This window comes from Sinocyclocheilus grahami, unplaced genomic scaffold (assembly GCF_001515645.1).
Source record: "Sinocyclocheilus grahami isolate Dianchi unplaced genomic scaffold, SAMN03320097.WGS_v1.1 scaffold72.1, whole genome shotgun sequence".
Classification (NCBI taxonomy): Eukaryota; Metazoa; Chordata; class Actinopteri; order Cypriniformes; family Cyprinidae; genus Sinocyclocheilus; species Sinocyclocheilus grahami.
Genome location: NW_015505251.1, coordinates 222253 through 247712, shown reverse-complemented (window position 1 = coordinate 247712; position 25460 = coordinate 222253). Strand labels below are relative to the sequence as shown.

At 37.7% G+C, this 25460-nt stretch overlaps 1 protein-coding gene across 3 annotated transcripts in view; it reads right to left on the bottom strand.

Annotated features, from left to right (window-relative positions):
- The window catches only part of LOC107585540 (E3 ubiquitin-protein ligase CBL), a 45056-nt gene that overhangs the window by 10963 nt on the left and 8633 nt on the right, over nucleotides 1–25460 (bottom strand). For all 3 annotated transcript variants that reach the window (XM_016272586.1, XM_016272588.1, XM_016272587.1), the window contains exons 3-7: nucleotides 8109–8255; nucleotides 7804–7960; nucleotides 1188–1309; nucleotides 295–432; nucleotides 75–162 (exon numbers count right to left, since the gene is read on the bottom strand). In XM_016272586.1, coding sequence (XP_016128072.1) covers nucleotides 75–162; nucleotides 295–432; nucleotides 1188–1309; nucleotides 7804–7960; nucleotides 8109–8255 — 652 coding nt within the window. The remainder of the gene's footprint in view (nucleotides 1–74; nucleotides 163–294; nucleotides 433–1187; nucleotides 1310–7803; nucleotides 7961–8108; nucleotides 8256–25460) is intronic.

The following is a 25460-nucleotide window of genomic DNA, read 5'->3' as shown; positions in this document are numbered from 1 at the left end:
AAGAAATATATCGTGATATAAATTTTGGCCATATCGTCCAGCCCTAGACTGAGATAATAAAAACAAAAACAGACCTGTGTGACTTTGATATGGTCTTGGGGCGAGGGCTCACACAGCCCTGTGAGGTCAGGGTTCTGTGTGCGGCCATCAGGGAAAAGGTAGCTAAATGGGAATAAAGTCGGTCTGTAAGACACACTGAAAGTCTGAGGGAGGTGAAGTGTTACATCTGATGCTTTATTAAACATCTAAATGTTTTAAATGTGGGTTTTATACTGAGATGCTGTGTTGACTTACAATCCTTCCCTAAAGCCATCGATGAGAGCCTGGAAGAGGGGTTTGTTATGAGGAATGGTCTGCAAGATATTCCCATCAGCTGTGACGTAACCAATAGCCCACTGGCCGAGCCGCGTACAGCTCAGCCTGAAAATATAGCTGTAACCAAGAGAAAATGTGACTGTTACAACAAATACTTATGACATGAGACAAAAGAAACAGGACAATCTAACAGTGTCAGATCAAGCCATCACTGAGAAACGTGTCTCAGTGCATTATGGGTGGTCATATGATTGCTTTTCTTTGAATTGAGAGCACTTGTGACATCATGGTACTTTTACAATACATCTATTGATGGGAGGTACCATGCTGTCCTTCGGGCCACTTAGAGTGGGGATTCAAGCAACTAATGGTGCATTGTCCCATGTAAGTCCTGTCACTGTTTATGTAGGATAATGCTGCTGTGACAAGGCTGATGCCATGAACTCATCTGAATTAAAAAAGACATGGGTGAATGGCTGAAGCCCAAGACACAAAGATCTTTTAGTACTGGGACTAAATGGATTGCTGACCCAAAAAATTTAATTCTGCCATCATTCCCCTCTTGTTGTCCCAACCCAATGACTTTATATAAAAAAATAAATAAATAAAATGACGTTTGTGTTGTTTTGATGAAAAAATTAATTGAGCAACTTTTGGACAGATAGAGAGATAAAATGTACAAAATAATAATAAAAATGTAAGAAAAATATTTATAATAAAAAATCAAATCAAATCATAGCTTTTTTGTTATTTCGAAGAAAAATATAAATTTTGGTTTAGAACAACAGGAGTCAATATCCAAATTACTAGGTGAATTTCTATTTTTGCGTGAACTATCCCTTTAACTGTGACGTGTGTAGTGTTTGTATTACCTGCCGGGCTTGTGGATGAATTTTTGCAGACGAGCTTTAACTTCATCATAGGTGAGAAAGGCCATGTAGCCCGGATGAGTCACTGCCAGGCTGTTCCAGTTTCTTAGCAGTGATGACCATGGCTATATAAAAAAATAAAAATAAAAATAAACAACATTTTTTCACACAAAAGTTTTTTCCCCCAAACACCATTCACACTGTGAATGTAGTGGCATGTATATACAGATTACATCTGACAGCAAAGACACCCATAGTCCCTTATGTGATGGAACATCCATTTAAGAGATGAAGAGAGTCTGAGTCAGAGACACAGAGTGTGTTGTGGATGGAGTGGGGAGTCACTCTGTATGCCAGTGACACCATCGAACCAAATGAACTCAGATCTCTGTATATAAACATCACTTAAAAGGTTAGTTCACCCAAAAATGAAAATTCTGTCATTAATTACTCACCCTCGTGTCGTTTCAAACCCGTAAGACCTTCATTCATCTTCAGAACACAAATTAAGATATTTTTGATGGAATCTGAGAGCTGTCTGACCCTGCATAGACAGCAATACAACTGAAATGTTTCCAAGTCCAGAAACGTAGCAAGGAGATCTGTAAAATAATCCATGTGACATCAGGGGTTCAACCGCAATTTTACGAAGCTACGAGAATAATTTGTGCGCAAAAGAAAAAAACCCCCGACTTTATTCAGCAATTCATCTCCTCCGCGTCACCCTGTAGCTCCATTTTGGAGTGTATCCGCTGGACGTAAACAGCGTATGCTGTTCTGTGTCAGCTGCGTCACACGGATACGCTGTTTTCGTTCAGCTCAGAGCACAACAACGCAGCTGACACAGAACAGCATACGCTGTTTACGTCCAGCGGATACACTCCAAAATGGCGCTAGGGGGACGCAGAGGAGACGAATTGTTGAATAAAGTAGTTTTTTTTCTTTTGCGCACAAAAATTATTCTCGTAGCTTCGTAAAATTATGGTTGAACCCCTGATGTCACATGGATTATTTTACAGATCTCCTTGCTACGTTTCTGGACTTGGGAACATTTCAGTTGTATTGCTGTCTATGCAGGGTCAGACAGCTCTCAGATTCCATCAAAAATATCTTAATTTGTGTTCCGAAGACGAACGAAAGTCTAACGGGTTTGAAATGACATGAGGGTGAGTAATTAATGACAGAAGTTTCATTTTTGGGTGAACTAACCCTTTAATGTCAGTCCAATTAGTAAAACAGGCGTTTCATTCAATGCCAAGATGCCAATGTGAAGCCACACCTGACAAATTTAAAACACACGTCAATCTTATTTCCCTTTCTAAAGCTCATCCAAAACCACAGGACTGTTGTTCACAGACACAGTTTATCAATAGAGACAAATGGCCAGTATATATATATATTACACATGAATGAAGTCCTTTAAAAGTACTTCTGAGAAATAACATTGTCAAATGCTCATTTGATATAATCTATAGGCTACATCAAATGAGCAGATGACAATATTCTAGTTTAGGGTGACAGTATTATTTAAGAAGTACTTTTAAATGACTTTGTCCATGTGTTCATGGCATCTTCCTCAGGCAAAACTGTCACTTCCTGTCACTGACAAACACTTCTGAGAATTTGACTTGTTTCTTTTTTTAAAAAGTGGTTTGACACTGATCAACAGCTTGCTCTTACGCAAATTTCTCTGTCTAAAAATGTCAGGGTAAAAACTCACTTCCCAGGCTATAAAAAAACGGGACTTGTGTTCATTTATCTTTGAAAGCCATTTTATTAGCTGGACTAAGAATCACAGAGCTCAAACTGAAAGTTATAAACACAGACAGACTAAACTGGAATAGACACGTGCCGGTATTCGGCAATGCGATATATCACGGTAATGAATATGCACGGTATTGTTATCGTGGGCACTTCTAAATACCGTGAATAATTATATATTACAAATTATTCAGAATTTTGAATGCATTCTAAGAATACTTTTCCCATCAACTGGTCAAAATGCACAACACCGCTGCATGAAAGACGCGTGCGCACTGACGTAAACAAGCGCGGACGCGGTCACACTTTACATTAAGGCTTCATTAGTTAATTCATTAGTTAGCATAAACTGCCAATGAAAAATTATTCGGAACATTCATTAATCTAAAGGTATTCCAATATTTAATAACACGTTGTTAAAATCGAAAGTTGCAACTGTGTTATTTAATGAGCTAACATGAACTAAGACTTGTATTTTTTAACTAAGATGAATAACTTCTGTAGCAAATGTAGCTATTGCTCATTGTGAATGTTAATGCATTAACTAAGGTTAACTAATGAGGTCTTATTGTAAAGGGTTCTTTTGCACTTTAATCTGTGTAAAACTTTTAACTTTATAAATTTTTCTGTATTGCTTTATTGCATTTAAATGTTCAGTTATTTTTGTTAAGAAAAAAGTTATTAAACCTGTTATACTGTATTATGACAGCACTTTTTTTTTAAAACAAAATTTCAATATCGTGATAATACCGTACACCGTAATAAAAGCATTAGCAATTAATCGCAACATGAAAATTTGATACCAGCATATCCCTACACTGGAAGTGTGTAATTCAGTAAGCATTCAGTCGACATACACCACAGTTCTAATGACTGCGATGAATCTAATATTTTATTTATATATTTGAAATTTAAATCAGTTTTGACCGTTACATCAAAGTCAGCTTGTGATTACATACTCTGTTGGGTAATTTGTTTTTGAAAGAAATCTCATCAAGGCTGCATTTATTTGATTAAAAGTAATGTTGTAAAATATTATTACAATTTTAAATAACTGTTTCATAGCTTCATATCTTCTAAATGTATTCCTTGTGATGGCAAAGCTACATTTTCAGCAGTCATTACTCCAGTCCTCAGTGTCACATGATCCAATATGCTGATTTGCTAATCAAAAACATTTACTATTATTATCAATCTTAAAAACTGTTGTGCTGGTTAACATTTTTGTGGAAACCATGATACATTTTTTCAACACTGTTTGATGAATAGAAAGTTCAAAAGAAAATATTCAAAGTAGAAATCTTCTGTAATGTTACAAATATCTTTAGTCACTTTCATGTTGATAAAAGTATTAATTAGACTAAGAAAAAAAAGACCACGATCCCCCATGTTTGTTTTTGGACACGACAGGTTAAGTAGTGGCTCCGACACAGTTTCTGTGAAAACCTCAGAGCGGGCTGCTAGGGATGATGAAAATGTTCAAAAAGAACTGATACACACCCTGAAAACATTTCAATAAGTTTTATATTTGAAAATCAACAAACAAATACAATTAGCAGCTATATGCACTTTTTTTTAGCAAAAACATTAAATTAACATGAAACCCTAATAATAATAATAATAATAATAATAATAATAACAAATCACTTGTGTATATATATATATATACATACATATATACATACACACACAATGTGATTTCCGTTAGTGATCATGTGATCTTCGGTTAGGAGATCTTGTGATGCTTTTTAAAGCAAAGTTGGGGTTGATTTCGAGTTCACATACAAACATAAATAGAATAAGCTAATTAAATTTGTCTATTTTAATGTAAGACAACATATTTTTCGTCAGTGATAGAAATATGATTTAAGACGGTAGTGTAAGCAAGTTTAGTTTGAAAACGTTTAATAGTAAATAAGACAATATTTGAATAAAATAATAATAATAATAAATATTTATTTGCAACAACTGATGGAGTACGCGCAGCATTGTCAAGGTAACATCTGGTCAGTCATTAGCCAAAAACTATGAATATACAATACATTATCCCTTAAATGTCAACCTTATAGCTCAAAGCCACTTGCTGCAAACTTTTCTTCGCGGAAGCTTTACGTTAAACAAGTGAGGCAACGAAATATTTAATCTCTAATCAATATTTTTTGTCCAATTATTTGCACAGTTAGTTTTGGTATTGAGGTAAAAGTTACCTTGCATTCGCTATATAACAGTGGGTGGTGGTCACGAAGATGACTGAGCAAATTTGATGCGTTTTCCCCTTTTGCAGCGACTTTCTTCTTGCAAGATCAGCAGACAGGGTGACCATCCTCGATTAAATTGCCTTCAGGACTCTTGTAAAAGCCAAAATACGACCAGACCACCGATTTGGTCCTCTTAGATGGCTGAAAAATCTCCCGAGCGCTGTCACTGCCTTCCACCATTTCGTCTCGTGCAAAAAACAACAACACTGCATGCTGCTTCTGCGTCAGACTGATGCTGGCTGGACAGGATTTACCGCGAGTTTTCAAAATTGTAATAATCAAACACGGTTTTGATGATAATTAAATTTTAAACGGTAATACTAACCGTCAGGGCATTTTATCATGATTTATCGTAAAACCGGTAATCATTACATCCCTAACTCACACATTTTCAAAATGCATTGTGCATCAGCTGAAACACCCCCTGACACTCACGTCAAATAGCTGCAGAGCAAATATGGGTCAACCAACCCACCTTTTCCCTTCCTCAGATTACATATTTTCATTATTAGAAATCTTCAGTATTTACTACCCTAACCCAGGACGCCTAATCATGCTTGTGTACACTGAGCAAACACATAAAACAAAACCGGTTTTCATACTGAGGTATCAGTCTCACAAAAGTCCACTCACAGTCAAAAGGCTGCCGAATGGAAGGAGTAAAAAAAAAACTGTGACTGGCTCTCGAGCGGGGCGGGTTCATTCAGATGCTGATGAGAAGTGTGACCTTGCTACGTGGAGCTTCGTCAAAAAGCTTTGCGGGCTCTCTGTAAACAGCTGGGCTATTTCTGGCATGAATGAAGCTGAGGTACGGTGCAGCACAAGCGCTCTAAACTGCAACTGGAACGGCCACAAGGCCAGCCGTGCCACAGCCGTTTTAAGCGCTCTAACAGAACAACATAACGACATGAATTATGACATGCTGTCAATGTTAGCTTGATTATTAGATGTATCAAAAAGGCCACGTTTGATTAAAGCTGCATCAGTCATAAAAATGATCTTGACCCCCTTTTTCCCCAATTAGCTCTGATGTGAAGTAAGGAAGCCTAATTAAAGGATAGATGTGATTATGGCCTATTGAGGAGAGAGGGGAACGAGAAAGCTCTGGACCGCTGAGATGTCTGAGCAAGAGCACTCTGAATAATGAGCTCATTACATAAGACAGCACTGCCAAGCAGCCGACAGATGATGCATTCCACATCTGCTATATTATAGATTCATATTCTAATCTCAATAGTCAACTGTTCCATGGAAAAATCAGCATGACTAGATTTTTACATTTTCTGAAAATGACGCGAGTGACAAAAGTCGTCATCAGGATGCGAGGGTGTTGTGGATGGTTGCCAGAGCATTGCAATGCAGATGTTAAGGTACACTACCATTCAAAGATTAGGGTCAGTTAGATTTATTTTTTAATAATTTTATTTGGCAAAAAAGCGTTCAAGTGATCAAAGTGACAGTAAAGACTTGTTTTGAACACTATTCATCAAAGAAACCAGAAAAAAAATGTATCATCGTTTCTAAAAAATATTAAGTAGCCCAAAGGTTTTCAACATTGACAATAAGAAATGTTTCTTGAGCAGCAAATCAGCATACTAGAACGATTTCTGAAAGATAATGTGATACTGAAGACTTGAGTAATGACTGCTGAAAATTCAGCGTTGCCATCGCAGGAGTAAATTACATTTTGAATATATATTAAACTGGAAACATTATTTTAAATAATTGTAATAACATTTTACAATATTACAATTTTTACTGTATTTTTGAACAAATAAATGCAGCCTTGAGCATTAGAGACTTTTCTCTAATGCTCTAAAAACAAAACAAAAAAACCCCTTACCACCTCCATACTTTTGAACACTAGTGTATTCTGAGTGGTTCTGACATGTTATGCATTCGCTATTGGTATGAAAGGTGAAAACTAAGTATAATAACTTAAAATAATAGCATGATTGAAGTATGACTCATGTTTGTATAACAGAAGGGTTGCATATACACTTTTCTCTACTTGATTCAATTTACACACTTTGGATTTCGATTCTGATGTCAACTTTGGTTATCATCCGTCGACTAGCTAAATACTTGAGGTTGGTTCAAATCCACAACCCCAAGTATGAGCAATAGTAGTTTATTCCAGAATAAAAAGTGTGTGTACACACAAATCAAGTAGAAGAACAAAAAAACCTCAAACATCTCTGTTCTGTATTGTTGCTCTCAAAGGGTATATAATTAGAGCAAAAAAAAATCCCAGAGAGGTTAGCAGCAGTTGCCATTAAAATAAGTCAAACAGCTCTCTTCTAAAGCTGAGGCACTTTCAAATCATCTCTCGCCCCATACTCTTAGGAAATTGTGCTCGGAGGAGTGCAGACAAGCCTGTTTGAGCTACAAAAAGGTGATAAGAGGCCTCCATTCAGGCTGGCTTCCAGCCATGAGAACTGAAGCATCAGCACTGACACGCACACGCAAACAGAGCCTCCATACACACAGCACAAGGCCACACAACAACAGTCATTGTCAGACCTTCCTCTACACTGAGCTCAGGCACAATAGAGCTAGTCTGTGCTTGGAGGAAGTGATGGAGTGATTGAATGACGCACCTGGAAAAGCCTGGTGAAGATGTCGAACTCAAAGACGGAGATGTAGTCATTGCAGGTGAGGTCGATGGTGGATTTGAGAGCCATGGCCTCCAGGCCCGAGCTGATGGGGTGAAACTCATGCAGGGCCTGCCGGAAAACCTTCCAAGGCACGATGGTTCTGAAATTCAGAGAAATGCAGGTTATGTTATAAGAATCAGACTGTTTTCTGTTCCTTAAGCTTGTCAAAGTACAACTTCTTTTGTTTTTCCATGAAAATGTGGCATGTTAAACTGTTACGAGAACAAAGAACACATTAAGCGCCTCACTTGTCCCCGAACGATCTTCTCCAGAACTCTGCGGCATCCGCTTTGGTGATTCTGAAGTTATCCCCTTGAAACAGGCCATTGGGAAAGATGGCTTTGAGCTCGGCGAGCATGTGACTGAATATCAGCGACAATTTCGTCAGGTTTCGTCTGAAATAGAGGAAAGAGAACAGCTTTATTTTCATTGAGAGGTTTGATGAATCCATAAAACAGTCTCTGTAATTTAATAACAAGACACTTTAAGACCAAGCAAAGAAATTGAATGGAACAGAATACACCAATATGGTCTCTACAAGTAAATGTCTTGCATTAAAAACACTTCACAGTTTGAAAATACAACTTCCAACAGATTCCCAGCATCTTTTTTCAATTCATTTCATTTCAATAAAAAAAACAAAAAAACAAAAACAAAAGGTGGCTTGAATACCAACCACTAGAACACAGAAATAACTTTTACTGTATCATCTGATAGCACTGCAAAAAAGTGACATTCTTCAGTATTTTTGTTTTTTTATTTCTGTCATTTTTCCAATGCAACTGACCAAACATTCTTAAATCAAGATACATTTACTTGAAGCAAAATGACATAAGTCTTGTTTTATGAGTTTGTGATTAAAAAAGTACAAATATCTGCCATTGCCACATTTAATGCAATGACTTCATGAATGCAAGACATTCTGCTCCAAGTTAAGACCTTTTTCTGCATTTTTTTTTACGTATTAAGGCCACTTTAAGTCCTGCAGAAACCTGTAAGAATAATTAAGGGCCATGTTATTTGATCAAACTTATTAAAGTAGACCTATTATGCCCCTTTTTACAATATGTAATATAAGTCTCAGGTGTCCCCAGAATGTGTCTGACGTTTCGGCTCAAAATACCCCACAGATCTTTTTTTTTTTTTTACTTATTTTTTATTAACCAACATCATAACTACATTTTACAGAACGACAAGAAGAGTACAGAGCAAAGACAACTACACCACTATAACGAAACCATCAAAACCAATAAAGACATAACAGCCTTGGATGGGATCAAAATGTTCAATAATGACAAAGTGTTAACCAGCCAATCTATTCAAATGAAAAAACAAATAACAAAAAGATGTTTAAAAGCTTCCAACCCATATCTCACCCAGATCTAGATCATTTATTATATAATTTTGTAAAAGCCTATTTTGAGTTGAAGCAGAAACAGGCTGTTAATGAGCTGCTGTTCCCCACCCCCTTTTCCAGAATAGGGCTGTGCTTTACAGCTTGTACATCAGATAGGTACTCTGCCAAAAAACATCTGTTCGGTTTTGATTATCATACCCATCGCGCTGAAATCATGCGTTTTAAAAAAACATATCAGTTTAAACTTCTGATATACGGTTTTCTGAGCGCATGCATCCAAAGCACACACAGAAACCAGCCGTCACACGGCAACAAAGTGTTAACCAGCCAATCTATTCAAATGAAAAAACAAATAACAAAAAGATGTTTAAAAGCTTCCAACCCATATCTCACCCAGATCTAGATCATTTATTATATAATTTTGTAAAAGCCTATTTTGAGTTGAAGCAGAAACAGGCTGTTAATGAGCTGCTGTTCCCCACCCCCTTTTCCAGAATAGGGCTGTGCTTTACAGCTTGTACATCAGATAGGTACTCTGCCAAAAAACATCTGTTCGGTTTTGATTATCATACCCATCGCGCTGAAATCATGCGTTTTAAAAAAACATATCAGTTTAAACTTCTGATATACGGTTTTCTGAGCGCACGCATCCAAAGCACACACAGAAACTAAGTTCTCTTTCATGTCTTATTGCGCTTAAACTGTCAAATACACACAAGTTTGCTAAAAACACAAGTTAAAAAAACAGTCGGTTATGTCTGTGAAGGTAAACAGCTGGGAAAAACTGCATGTTTATATTAGATCTGTATATTAGCTGTGTAATATACAGTAAATAATTCAACAAATCCACTGCTCTCTTGTCTCCCCTGAGGCAAAGACAGAACCGTTAGCATGCTTTGCTCAAACATTTGCCATGGCGTTTGAACTGGTACACTGTTGTTGCTTGCGAAAACACAATGGTGGCGCCGTGGGTGGAAACTTACAGATTAAGGGGTGGTAATATTACAATAAGATCTCCCTTCTACATCAAGGGGAAACAAAGTTTGAGTGGCTAGTTTTTTTCCACAAGCTTGCAGAGCTTACCAAAATAATTTTACTGGTTTGTTCTTTTTCACGTTTTCTGGGTTGGTAGATGCACCAGGGACCTAATTATAGCAGTTAAACATAGAAAAGGTCAGATTTTCATGATATGCCATGTTTAAATCTGAACATGAAATATGAGGGTGTCTCATCAAGAGCGATAACAGAAGTTATTTCTCCAAAATCAGCAGAGAAATGTGAAAACATCAGCAGATTCTGGAGTCGAACCTGGTGGTGATTGGGTATTTCTGTGGCTGGCGAGCACAGTGAGGGAGCGCGCTAGGCCCATATCAGCAAGGACTGAATGCCTGCTGCATTTTTCTGATTCCACCGACTCTGGGCACATGAGCCCAAGGCAGGCAGGCAGGCGAGAGCAGGGTGGGTCGTGCTGCACAGCAGGGGGAGGAAGTGGAAAGAAAGCCATGATTTACAGGGCAACACAGTGGGGGATTGTACAAGCGCTCCAGCCTGGGGAATTGACATGCACAAGAGAGAGCCTGAGTGTGGCAGCGCCGCAGCTGCCTCCAAAAACTGAATCCTTACTTAGACTACAAGCGAAAAAAAGTGAGAAAAGGGGTGTAACAAAAAAAAAAATATGCAAGAGTGGCGTGTAACTACAAGAGATGAGAGCAAGCAAACGAGAAAAATAGCTTGCGCAAAAAAAAAGAAAATTCTGTTTTTCTCATAAGCAATAACTCTTCTTTGTGAAGGGCTCTTTGGATTAGCGCTGAAGAAAGCCATGATTTACAGGGCAACACAGTGGGGGATTGTACAAGCTCTCCAGCCTGGGGAATTGACATGCACAAGAGAGAGCCTGAGTGTGGCAGCGCCGCAGCTGCCTCCAAAAACTGAATCCTTACTTAGACTACAAGCGAAAAAAAGTGAGAAAAGGGGTGTAACAAAAAAAAAAAATGCAAGAGTGGCGTGTAACTCCAAGAGATGAGAGCAAGCTAACGAGAAAAATAGCTTGCGCAAAAAAAAAGAAAATTCTGTTTTTCTCATAAGCAATAACTCTTCTTTGTGAAGGGCTCTTTGGATTAGCGCTGAAAAAAAGTTTATTCTACAACTAATGTGTTGCATTTCATATGCTTCCTCTGGTCATAAAGTGCCCCAAACAAAATGCACTGATAATAAAATTCAAGCTTAAAAATAAAAATTCAATAAAAATGAAATGATAAATTATGAGAAAGTTTTACTTCCAAAACTAAATACTACTACTACTACTACTAATAATAATAATATTAAAACCGTTGTTGGTCGTCATCTTAATAAAATAAATTTAAAATAATATTTAATTACTATTAAAGGTAACAATAAAACTAAATGTAGCATTCAAATATGCATGCATTTTATCATGTACATCAAGTCCGGATAACACGGTATACAACCAGTAAACACTTTGCTGTAAAAACAATTTTTTATAAATAAAAGTAAGTAGACAGGGTAGATGCCATATTTAATTTAATGTACTGTAACACCTTAAATTTCCACTGGCTTCATAGCTTGCGTTTACATACTTCTTTATCTATGGCTCTGGGAACAGTTGCTGTTTGTGGCAAAAGGGTGCCAATGTGCCTTCTGGGGAAGCCAGCTGTGCCATGTTTCCTCTCTCCAAAAGGACACATAAGAGGACTTTGGCGATGACATTTGTGTGGTGACTGAGGCTACAGGCCTTCGGTGTAATACAGAGTGGCACTTTCAACCAAAATGTTTGCGAGCACGTGCATGCTTGAAAGAGTGACACTCACAAGTGAGCATGAAGGAGATCCACGACATGTTCGACTCTGTAGATTTATGTAGATTTAAACCATAAGGGAGAAGAGAGGCTTTCGGCAGGAGATTCAAACTAAGTAGGGCACAGATGCACAGAAAGCCCAGGCTCATGCAGCAGAGCTCACTCAATCACTCACTAAAGCTGTTGTACGAGGACGGCGTTTGAGAGTTGCACTCAGCTAATCCCAGAGTCAGAGTTCACTCTTCAGAACAATAACTCAAGCCCTCATGCTGACAAACAATCACATGCCTTTGAATTGGCTAATTCACATCAGAAAGGGAAAACCAACACATCCTATGTACAAATAATATGCACGCATTTCTACTACACAGAATGCGTACAGAAATAGGTCAAATGAGTCAAATGTCCAATTATCTGAATGACACAATGCATCTGCTGAAAAATGTACAGCCAGTGGACATATAGAAATAAAGTAAAATCGATGCAGTATTTGATTTAATGTAAACAATGAAACTTGTTACTATTATAGATGTACAGTGATAGATGGGATTGATGAACAGCATTGATTATTCAGCCAACAAATCATTGAAAATACAGTTTTCTGAAAAAATTCCAGTTGATAAAAAGTAAATTAACTGATTAGCTGTAAAAATTACCCAACATTACCCAATGACATTAACTTCCACTGAACAAAATATATAGGTCTGTAGTATGTCACAACATCGGTTTCATTGGCACTGCATTATATATGTATATGACTAAGGTTAAAGTTGTGGTAAAATTGTGATAAAAAACAACACCTGGGTAAAAGTCATCAGTAAACAATGTGATCAGTCTTTATGTCCAGGAAACCTACTTTATCAATGGTCAAGGTTCATGCATTTCAGTATGGGATTTCGGACACAGCCATAGTGCTTCATTATTGCCGTTTCATGTTTGCCTGCATTAAAACAATCCATCTCCTCCTCCCCAGTCTCTCGGTTGGCCAGCCTCTCCTTGCAATTTCTGTAGGCCAAGCCCTGCCTAGATACTGTGCTTTTGTCAGCTTCCCTCCTCTTTTGGCCTGACCTTTGACCTGCAGCTGGCTGCACCCTTCCCGTTTCCTGTTTTCTATGATAAAACAGCCAAACCAACTGGAGGAAGCGAGAGCGGTCCGCTCGTGCCCACGGGTGATTATCAGAGTCTACAGTCCAGAAGTGTCACACCTTCAGTCTCCCTTTAGCACTGACCTCCATTTATCCACACGCTCAAAAAAACACAAGGGCCAGTTTGCACTAGTTTACACTAGCATTGCTCAACTAATGCACATTTCAAAAGCCAACTTCCCCATAGTTTCTAACATTTCCCCAAACATTAGACCTGTAGGTGTCTAAGGAAATGACTTTCTCTTCCACTGAACACTATTTATGTCTAAACACTGTGTTCATGAGAACAGATCATGGATTCTGTGTTTCCTTGTTAACGCAGCCACCCTTTGAAAAATATAACTGTCCGGAACTGGCTTCACACCGGATCTCTGTCAGGAAGTGGTGATGACAGCAGTCATACACCCAAGCAAACACACACACACACACACACCCCTTTAAATAAAACACATTCACACAAACAAATTGTGTTCACTGTGATCTGACTCTGTCTATTCCCATCCATTGTCATATATGAGGTGACTTCCAGAGAAGCGGTCCTCTGGTGGAATGCAGGACTATTTTAATAAATGCAACTAAGGATACAATGACTGTGACAGCAAAATAAATAGGGTTTGAAAGGGTGGAACAACATATCCTCATCCAAGTTACTCATCTGACACACGATAGAAGCTATTCAAATGAAACGGCCACTAACATGGACAGGTTATGTGACATGCCATTATTTCCCAAAACAAAACCAGACTAAATATGTAAAGAGACATTTAGAAACCAAATTTGTTGATTTCCATATTTAACTTATTTTATGTTTTTACACACACTAGCTTCAAAAGTTTGGGGTTAGTAAGTTTTATGTTATATGCGACCCTGGATGACCCTACATCATCAGATTTATACATTGCTTTCCATTGATGTATGGTTTGTTAGGATAGGACAATATTTGTCTGAGATACAATTATTTGAAAATCTGGAATCTGAGGGTGCAAAAAAAATCTAAATACTGAGAAAATCTCCTTTAAAGTAGTCCAAATTAAGTTCTTAGCAATGCATATTACTAAGTTATGATATATTTACGGTAGGAAATTTACAAAATATCTTCATGGAACATGATCTTTACTTAATATCCTAATGATTTTTGGCATAGAAGAAAAATGGATAATTTTGACCCATACAATGTTTTTTGGCTATTGCTAAAAATATATCGGTTTTGCAGTCCAGGGTCACATACAGGTGCATCTCAATAATTAGAATGTCATGGAAAAGTTCATTTATTTCAGTAATTCAACTCAAATTGTGAAACTTGTGTATTAAATAAACTCAATGCACACAGCCTGAAGCAGTTTAAGTCTTTGGTTCTTTTAATTGTGATGATTTTGGCTCACATTTAACAAACCCCACCAATTCACTATCTCAGCAAATTAGAATACTTCATTACATCAATAAGAAAAAACATTTTTAGTGAATTGTTGGGCTTCTGGAAAGTATGTTAATTTACTGTACATGTACTCAATACTTGGTATACTTGGGCTAATTTTGCTTTAATTACTGCCTCAATTCGGCGTGGCATGGAGGTGATCAGTTTGTGGCACTGCTGAGGTGGTATGGAAGCCCAGGTTTCTTTGACAGTGGCCTTCAGCTCATCTGCATTTTTTGGTCTCGTTTCTCATTTTCCTCTTGACAATAACCCCATAGATTCTCTATGGGGTTCAGGTCTGGTGAGTTTGCTGGCCAGTCAAGCACACCAACACCATGGTCATTTAACCAACTTTTGGTGCTTTTGGCAGTGTGGGCAGGTGCCAAATCCTGCTGGAAAATGAAATCAGCATCTTCAAAAAGCTGGTCAGCAGAAGGAAGCATGAAGTGCTCCAAAATGTCTTGGTAAACGGGTGCAGTGACGTTGGTTTTCAAAAAACACAATGAACCAACACCAGCAGATGACATTGCACCCCAAATCATCACAGACTGTGGAAACGTAACACTGGACTTCAAGCAACTTGGGCTATGAGCTTATCCACCCTTCCTCCAGACTCTAGGACCTTGATTTCCAAATGAAATACAAACCTTGCTCTCATTTGAAAAGAGGACTTTGGACCACTGGGCAACAGTCCAGTTCTTCTTCTCCTTAGCCCAGGTAAGACGCCTCTGACGACTTAACAAGAGGAATACGACAACTGTAGCCAAATTCCTTGACACGTCTGTGTGTGGTGGCTCTTGATGCCTTGACCCCAGCCTCAGTCCATTCCTTGTGAAGTTCACTCAAATTCTTGAATCGATTTTGCTTGACAATCCTCATAAGGCTGCGGTTCTCTCGGTTGGTTGTGCATCTTTTTCTTCCACACTTTTTCCTTCCACTCAACTTTCTGTTAACATGCTTGGATACAGCACTCTGTGAGCAGCCAGCTTCTTTGGCAATGAATGTTTGTGGCCCCAAACTTTTGAATGGCAAAATATGGTTTATGGTAATATTAATAAAATTCAATATTTGATTTTAAGGATACTTTAGTTTTATAACTCATTTCAGTATGGTGAAGGACCGCCGCTTGAAATTTGGTCCTTCCCTCTTAAAAATAAAAGTTCCAAAAGGGGGTTTTCACAGCGATGCCATAGAAGAACAGGTTTTGGTTCCCCAAAGAACCTTTCAGTAAACAATCCTTTAAATCTGAACACAATAGGTTCTTCAGTAAAGAACCTATTGTGGAAAGGTTTTATTGATGGTAACGGTTCTTTGTGGAACCATTGATGACAATAAAGAACCTTTATTTTTAAGAGTGTTTAAGCAAGAGTCAATGGTGTCCAACGAGTTTGAAATGACATGAGGGTAGGGCTGGACAATAATTCAATATCAATATGTATCGCGATATAATTTTTTTCAATAATAGTGATATGATTTTTTTTAACACATTTCCGATATACATTACCAGTTTCCCATACATTGATTTATTTGTGCCGTTTGACTTCGTTGAATAAACATGAGCACTGCACGTTTCAAAATCATAACACGGCGCGGGTGTTTTATATGAATGTATCTCTGAAGGGAATTGACTGTCTTCAGAAAAGTTTCGATGGCATTTTCATTTGATCTGATAAAGAAGCGTTCATGAGCGGAGCTCTTTTGATTACAGCCATTACTGGGGAAACCGCTAGTTTTATCACTCTAAAAGCGCCTCCTGCTGGCAGAGAATGAGTTTTCATTTTAAATAAGCCCGTCTCTAGCAACATTTCCAGTTTTTGTTGTCGTTCAATTTTTTTTTCTGCAGTGACTCGGAGCACTTTTCATACCCTTAATTTTATTCTTTTTTTGGGGAAAGAAATTATAGAAATTAATACTTTTATTTAGCAAGGATGCTTAAAATTGACCAAAAGTGATGCTAAAGGCATTTATAATGTTACAAAGGATTTCTATTTCAGATAAATAGTGTTCATATCGATATCGGAAATTATATCGTATCGATCGAAATTAAGAAATATATCGTGATATCAATTTTGGCCATATCGTCCAACCCTACATGAGGGTGAGTAAATGATGACAGAATAATCCTTTTCAGGTGAACTATCCCTTTAAAAGAGCAGTATTTTAGAGGAAGAACTAAAGAACAGACTGAATTCCAGTTTACATAACCCTTGACTAGGAAACAAGAGAAGTGTGACTTTGAAAGCGAAAGATGCCTTTTTTCTGTTATGTCTTCAGACAGAGGAGGAGAACAACACCGCATTATCAGTTAGTGTTCAGTCCGCCAGTGTGTTCAGCAGGCCATAAATAAATACAGTTGTCCCACTGCTAGTATGTGGCTCTCAAACGTGCTTAGCTGGGCACGGCTTGGCTCTGTGTGGAGCGAGATGCAGGACGTAGTAACTCGAGCTGCAATACAATCCTTGGACGTGTTAACAGTGTTTCCATCCGAAATGCTCCCTGTGTGCGCTAACTCATGAAAAACAGACAAAACTATCTCTTTGACAGAAGTTTAGACGTGATTATCACTTTGTTCATGACACTGGAGCATTGGCTGCTCAGCTCCATTGCTTTCAGGCTTGTTGGTTCCTGCAATCCCTCGAGAACCATATAACTCACTAAACAATGAATGATTAATAAAAAGAAAGCTTAATTAACACCCCACAGATGTGAGCCTTGAACTACACCTCAAGCATGATATTTTAAGACTTTGGACCAAAGGGGCTTACTATCAAAAAAAAATTAGCTTGTTTGATAGCATCTTTTGATTGTGTTGTTTGGTGGCACTTGGGTTTCCTCTGATAAGAGTAGGAGGTACTAAATTTAATTTAGAGCTAAACCACAAAACACGGGTGAACACATCATTGGCTACAAGTTAATTTTTTTCACCAGCCTATAGATTTACTTACTGGCAGAAATGTACACAAACAAAACAAAACTAAACTAAAGACAACACTAGAAAAAAAAAACAACAACATAAAACTAATTTAAAAACAAAACAAAACAACCAACAAACAAAACCCCCAAGTATTTTTTATTTGCTGTGTAAAAGAAACAAAACTTTTTTGGCATGTTAGGTCATCTGTAAATTCCCATTAATTTCCCTCTAGAAATCAAATGGAAACTAGGTACTGTAGTAAACTTGAAATGTTCCCCCCCCGGTTGGGCGGTGCCTCCCCTGTCGACTGCATGTATGTAGTCTGAAATGTTTCCTTTGTTTTATTCCAGATTTTCGGCTACATCTCATTTACACTTTCCAAGTTCAAAACAATTCACAGAAAGAAACATGTAGAAGGATGTTAAAGGTGCCATAGAATGCATTGATACAATATTTTAAATTGTTCTCAGATATCTACATAGAAGGTATGTGGCTTAGGTAAGGGGAAAACATCTCCAGAAATGGTTTTACATGTCCATTTACAACCCTAAGATTTGTCTCTAGAATGAAATGGTCCGTTATTACCTTATTTGGAAGGGTCATGAATAATAATGTTGAGCTCTGCTCTGATTGGCTGTTTCACAGTGCGGCTCATTTCAGTAGCTCACACAGCAGTAAGGAAACTTCCCAGGGAAAATATATATTTCAATACTTTCTCTCGCAGTTATATCGTTGGGTAATTATACTGTATATAAAATGCGGACATCAGGGAGCTGCTATTAATATGCGGGGCATTGAAACTGCTTTCGAATGCACGATCGCGTTTTACTTTCACTTTCGAGATTTACAATCGCACGTGCTGTGTAAACTACAGCGCCAGTACGTACCGCACATTTTACAAGATCAGATGCTTGTCAGTGGTGCTCAGGATCTGTAAATCATTCGCCATCTTCCTCAGTCATCTCTCCTTGCTCGGTTTATGTGGCATGTGAAATCTTATGTACTGTAATGTAACAGGCTACTGCTAGCAAGCAGCAAACCATGTCCCTTTAGTGGCTTGTGTTATTTTATTAGAACGCGTTATTTTCTTTCCGTGCCTTTCTGAATACAGACACCAACCCATCCCTGCACAGCCTGGAACATAACATATTTCCATGACCTTGTTTCTTCACAATACCTGCAGAACTTCTGATGATTCAGCTGTGCAGGTTCGGCTGGCATATAACATGGGCGGGTATATGCAAATGTTGGGGGCGTACATATTAGTGATCCCGACTGTAACGTCACAGTCGGTGTTATGTTCTGATTCACCTATTTTTCAGTGGTCTTTTGCATGCACAAGATTTACATAAGGAGGAGGAAACAATGGTGTTTGAGGCTCACGGTTAGGCCTGTCACGATAATTAAATAACTGTCTAATCACGATTATTTGATCTAACCTTCAAACCTTTTGATCTCGTTTCAGACAACCGCGATTATTGTGCTTTTTATATGAGACAAGGGGGAGTCAAACACCAAAAGAAACAGAAGAGCACTAGTTTGCTTTTCATGCACTGTATAGCCTATACAGGGCTCCAGACTCATTCTTCCCATTGGTCGCTCTTTTGCAACTAAATTTCTCAGCTGGTTGCACGAGCACATGATTTGGTCGCAATATATATATATATATATTTTTATTTATTTTTTGCGCTACAACATGGGATTATTCAATGCATGCTGATTAACTTTTTTCATAGTTTATAGTTATATGGAAACGAAAGTTGTTAACATTCAACCCATTCTTTATCATCAGTAGTATTATTTGTGATTTGAATTTTGTGAATGGGAGTTTCTCTTTTGCTGTGTTAAGTCCGGGCTTCGGATGCTTTCACTTTCGAATTCGCGATCTTGTTGTCACTGTTTTGCTTACACATCTACACACCTTTAATTTTTTTTTTAAGACTAAAACAAAAGATGGATTCATTGTTATTCTTAATTAAAAAGCACAACAACAACAAATCAGTAAGATACAATGACAAACTAGCTTAGAAAACGTTTAACAAAAACGAATAAGATGAGGCATGGCACACACTACATGCTGTATTATATACCGACTAATAAATTACAGAATGTTTAGCAAACACTGAGGAATCAAACAAATAAATAAATAAAAGAGATCTTCCATAGCGTAATGTGAGGTAAGCGGCAAAGATAAGAAGTTTTTCAAAAATGAAAACAAAAAGAAAAGTAAAACTAACGGTCACAGTGCTTGCACCCCCCCACAAGAACACCAGCATGTTCACCTTCTCTGGTTTAAGAAGTGGTCTTTTACTTGACTTTCGCTTGAAAACCATCCATCGTTTCCTCAATATGCGCGTCATTTTTGCTGACGTGGCGAGTATACTCTCTAAGTGCCGTTTCGTTATGCTTTCAGTTTCGTTTGCCATTTGATGTTTCTCATATGCAACAGAAATTGCAGCGCTTATGAGTTGGACCAACGCAGTGGTCGCGCCAGTGCAACCGCACACTAAATTTAGCCACACCAGTTTATCTGGTCGCAGTCTGGAGCCCTGCTATATCATCTGAAGCCATTCCATATCTTAATGTGAGGGACAGAATTTAGGTTTACAGAAACTCATCTACCTTCTGCTGCAGCTGGCAGGCATTCTCCGCTCAGCATTCAAACAGCACGTCACGTTCAGTTATGACAGTCAGCACGGTAAAACTCTCTCTCCATGATGATATATTCCCATTATAATACTTTAAGTAACAACTGTAAAACACCTTAACGTGATAAACACAGCAGATGCACAAGTATCAGACTTCACCTATCTGCTGTGTATTTCCCTATTGCTATAAATGCTCCTTTCATGCAGACCTGTAACATGCAGATAAGATGAAAAGATAACCAAACTAAATGGAGAGGGAAACATGAGTACGGAAAAGTCACGGTCCAAATTTAGTGACCCGAAGAAAGTGTGGATGCATAATCTCAGGACAACACAATTAGATAATACAACTACTATAATTCAGGATACAACATCTGTCAGAAAGCGTATCCACAATTAGTTTGCTTAATTGACAACAGCTGCATGGCACACACCTAACCTCAGGCTACCTAAATTGAGAGCACATGCAATTTCACAGAGATGGATGTCAGAGTGCTATGCATTTCTTCACAAGGAAGCCCTGCAATGAAAGACAAATAGAGGAAATATGTGTTTGAAGATTCCAACACTGGAACAGAGTTTCATTTTTGTGAGTGTCTAGCAGGGATCAAAGATTTAAGAGAGATGATAAGGCCACTGTCCTGCCTCTTATTCCTAAAGATACAGTCACATTTATAATTGCTCTGTAAAAATTGTATAGGCATTTCAAAAGGAAACCACACATTTTGGAGTTTCATGTGAGGGCGAAAAAGTTTTTTTTGTGTGCTTATGTTCAGTTGGTCATGTGCCACACTGACCAAGAGGAAGTTATTTGGTTTATAAAAAAAAAAAAGTGACTTTTGTGTGAGCGGTGCTTCATACATTGCTACACTATTGGCACTAGACAATGGAACTTTTTTTACAGCAAAATTGTTAAATAGTCACTAATAGCATACTAGAAAAGTGTGCAATACAAAAATTTCAGTATTGATGAAATTGTGCTTTAGTTCAGCCAACTAAGTATGACGTCAAGCATGGAAGCAAAGTTAACGTTTAAGTGTGCAATAATGCGTCAATGCACAATTCAGTCATGGATTTTAATAACAGATGACAGTAATTACAATCTTATTCAATGTGTTACAGAGACTGTCCTAGATTATATGCATGATTTAGAGAAAATAATTTGTATCATTATTCTTATTTGGACTTCAACAAAGCAAGTTAAATGCTGTTATTTGCATGCTCAATTATCACATGTATACATTCAGGAATATATGGAAATTTATTTGGTAACAAAATGGGAAAATATTCCATATTGTTAATCGTATGACTCTTCCTGTACAAGATTTTAAGTATGCTTCAAATATTACTTTTCATATTTCTATGATATGCAAACTTACTGCACATATTCAACAGTTTACCTATTGTCTGCTTGCAGCAAGTATCAATATCAAGGTAAAGAGGCTAAAGTCAAAATGTTGGTATCTTGCCAACCCTAGGCAGCACTAGAGATGGAGAGAAGCTGTTTCAATGAGTGCATGAAGATCTATAACAGTCTTCAGTACTACTAAGATGAAAGTGATTCTGCGAAGATTAAATTGCCACATACTGTCAGTGTAAGAAGTGGCAGGTTTTGGCTAGCCTCAGCTACACATGCTGAGGAGGCCTATGAGAAACAGGAAGGGGAAGTGAGTATTATAACAGGAAGAGCAGTGTCTGCATGGTGCAAAGTATGACTGGTGTGTCAGAGTTAATCATTAAATTCTTCTCACTCAATACGAACACCTCCACCCCCCTCAGTAAAGCTCCAGCGTCTAACGACACGGAAAAGCTCCGGATAAGATTTTCAAGAATTTGCCACCAAAGCGGCTCAAAAAGAGGCCCTTGTCATGCGAAAGGTTTTCATGTGAATGCTCTTACGGTTACAAACGTCTAAACGTTCAGCTTGACAATTCTTTGCTAGCTGCAAAGAAGTGAAATAGTATGAACAATACGAAATGACAATACAGCCTGATGAGAGAAGCCACTGTACTACGGGAAGTGAGATTATAAGAATGACAGAAATAAAGTACGAACAATTTTATCATGTTTACGATCAAGTCAGTCTGCTGCGGTTCCTGAGGAAAAATGTACAGAACTTATGGGAATGTGTGGGACTTTAGCTCTCTAAATTAAAGCACAATATGTACGATTTTTTTATTAAAATATCCAAAAACCACTAGAACAGTGTTATTTATTTTGCTGACTGTGTACTTACATTATCCCAAATGTTTCGATGAATGTTTAAATCCAGAGAAATAAGCAATTTTAACTAGTGACATGGACCGTGTCCATAGTGTCATTGTGTCGCCTGCCAATGACTTCATAACTAGGTATGGGTACCGAAACCCGGTATTTAATCGGTCCCGGGGCTAAATTATGAAAGACCGGAGTATCGATAAGCTCTGATGTTAACAGTTCTGCAATCTGTACTGGAAAAATTAATAAAAAACATATACATTTATTATTGCTATATATACATTATCTTGCAAATTCTATCTCACCAGAGTCGCCAGCTGTTTTTCAAACATTTGTCTATGATGCATTTTTGCTATTCGCAATTCAGAAGCGAGATCGCGCCCACGCGGAGGAGCTTCAGCACGCGCAACATGAAAGCCCTGTTTAATTATGATAGAAGAGGCAACTTCTTTCCCTTCACAGCATTGCGCATTCGTTCCTCCCTAAAACCCAAACTTAACGTCAGAATCAGATCAATCGGTGATTGTTGTAAGATGCCGTCTTTACTGTTGCTAAATTGCGGGACATGTTTGATAAAATGTTGAAAGCACAATTCGCACAAGAGATGCTGTTCCTCAGGCTGAAATGTGTGCGCGCAGCACGCTCCAAAACGGACAAACAAATTACACTTTGAGCTTCGGGCGCATGTCCAATCGATCAAATACACACAGAAATGTCAAAAGTATTTACTTAAACGCAGTTTATGTCTTAAGTGGAGGAGAACAGTTGGGAGACAATCCGATGGGTGTCAATATATTGTCATAAAGTGACAGACTGGCGCTTGGGCCATCAAAATGCAAATCTGCTCTTAATCTGAATAACGTTATAGCTTTAATAAGCATTAATCTATCAATACATACACTGAAAACTATGCAGTGTTCATTTACATCTGATTACTTTTAGATTTCTTTTGTAGGCTATTACTTACCCGAACAGTAATGTTAGTAGAACTCCAAGGAAAAATGACAGCACTGTTTATTTCATTTCATTTGTATTATTGTATTTGTCAATTTGTTTTACTTTGTTTCTTTGTTCATGTTCTTACTGTATCTTATCTTATCTAAAATGCCTGCACACTGGTGCATTTACAAATTGATGTTTTATATTCATTTCATTAAACATTTATTTTACATTTCAGAATATAAAGCAATGTTAATTTAGCTCTTAATTTGTCATATATATATATATATATATATATATAAAACGTATCGATAAGAATACCGTTAAATTACCGAATCGATAAGCAGTATCGGTAAGAGTAGTAATACAGTTAAAACCTTAACGATACCCATCCCTAGTCATAACCCCTCGACACCAAAGATGCTTTTAAAATGTTTTGCGTTTTAATAGACCGGTGACAACTGCACAGAGTAGCATAATAACAGAACTTTCAAACATATCTAGTATGGCAAAACAACGCCTGCTTTTTTTCCCCACATACGCACGACCGGAAGGAGTGGAAGCGGTCGACTGTGGCATAATAAAAGCTCCGCTGCTTTCGAGCCGTGTGTCACGCTTGTTCAGCGGCCTTGTTTCGCTTCGACAGCTTTCAGCCTCACCCTGCTTCATTCTACTACATTAATAAATCATTATCTCAGCCATGAACATGATTTCTGCACGAGTCCCGTCAGATTGCATCGGCTGTGGGCGACACATGCCTGGGGTTACGCCGCCTAAACGGTGCAGTGAAGTATAGTTTGAAAGGCTGCGTGTTCGGCTGTACGCATACGCTGAGCCACTTCAGACAGCTCACCAGTAGCGCTTCAACACACGAAACCACACACAATTGTGTCAAAATGCACGGTTTTGGCGAGTTACCTTGTAAACGTAGTCTTAAATGAGTTATAAAGTCTTAAATGACTGTAAAGAGTTGGGAGAAAATTAGGGATGCGCCAATCCGATATTCATATCGGGTATCGGCTCTGATAGTGCCTTTTTTCTCAAATCGGGAATCAGTCAGAGAGAACCGATCCAAATCCGAGGATTTTATAATATAAATAGCAATGTGTAACATTTTACCATATTTAGTGCAACACTTTTATTTGTTCCCCACAAAATACAGTTTTTTCACTAAATGTTTGGATTTCTAAAATTATTGTGCACTGATTTTTCTAGAATAACTTTTTCTGCCGAATTATCCACTAGCCTAGTTTATGATACATTTTTGTCATAGATTATAAATATACATAGGCTTATATTTTTTCATATTTATTGTTTATTTTATTTTTCTTTATAATGAAGTAGTCTGTATCTAGTAGATTGTGAAAGAATGATTATAAGTTCCACACACAGAGATATATAAATTCTACATTTATTTAAATGAGGGAAAAATACTTCACTGGTATCGGAAGGGTATCGGCCAATACCGAACCCCAGGTATCGGAGGCGAAAAAGGTGGATCAGAGCATCCCTACAGAAAATCGGATATGTCAGATCCACGTCATCAGGTTTTAAAGAGACTGATTTTAAAGTAAAACCTGCTGAAGTCTGTCATTGATGTAAATCAAAGAACAAAAGAAAAAGAGAAATCACTCGACTGATCTAGTCGCTGCTTAACTTTTGTAGCTTGAATAAAGATGAATATGTATAGTTTATGCATATATAATATATTTTATGTGAAGATTGTTTTAAAATCACTTAAATTAAAAGTTGTTATACATTTCAGAGCCTATTAAATGTTAAAAATAATGGCTTTCAATTATACTGTAATGTTGAACGTCTATAATTAATAGGGAACATTTAGGGAAAATGCACCAGCAGGACAAATTAAAAACTTTGTAAATATGTTTAGTCAATGTAGTAGTAGTTTGCAAAAAGAGTTTCATGGCCGGTAAAAAAACTTTTTGGCCTGTAAATTTTATTATGTCACCGGCCATTGGCAGGTGTGGCAAAAAGTTAGTTTTAGGCCCTGGCTGTGGGGATGAAGACCACAACTCCCATGATTCCACACTCAGTCATGGCGTCTTCAAACTACGTCTTTGTCTATTTGTTTATTTTGAATACGCGCCCTCCAGCGGCGACAATTTACATATTGTGCCTTTAAAGGGGTCA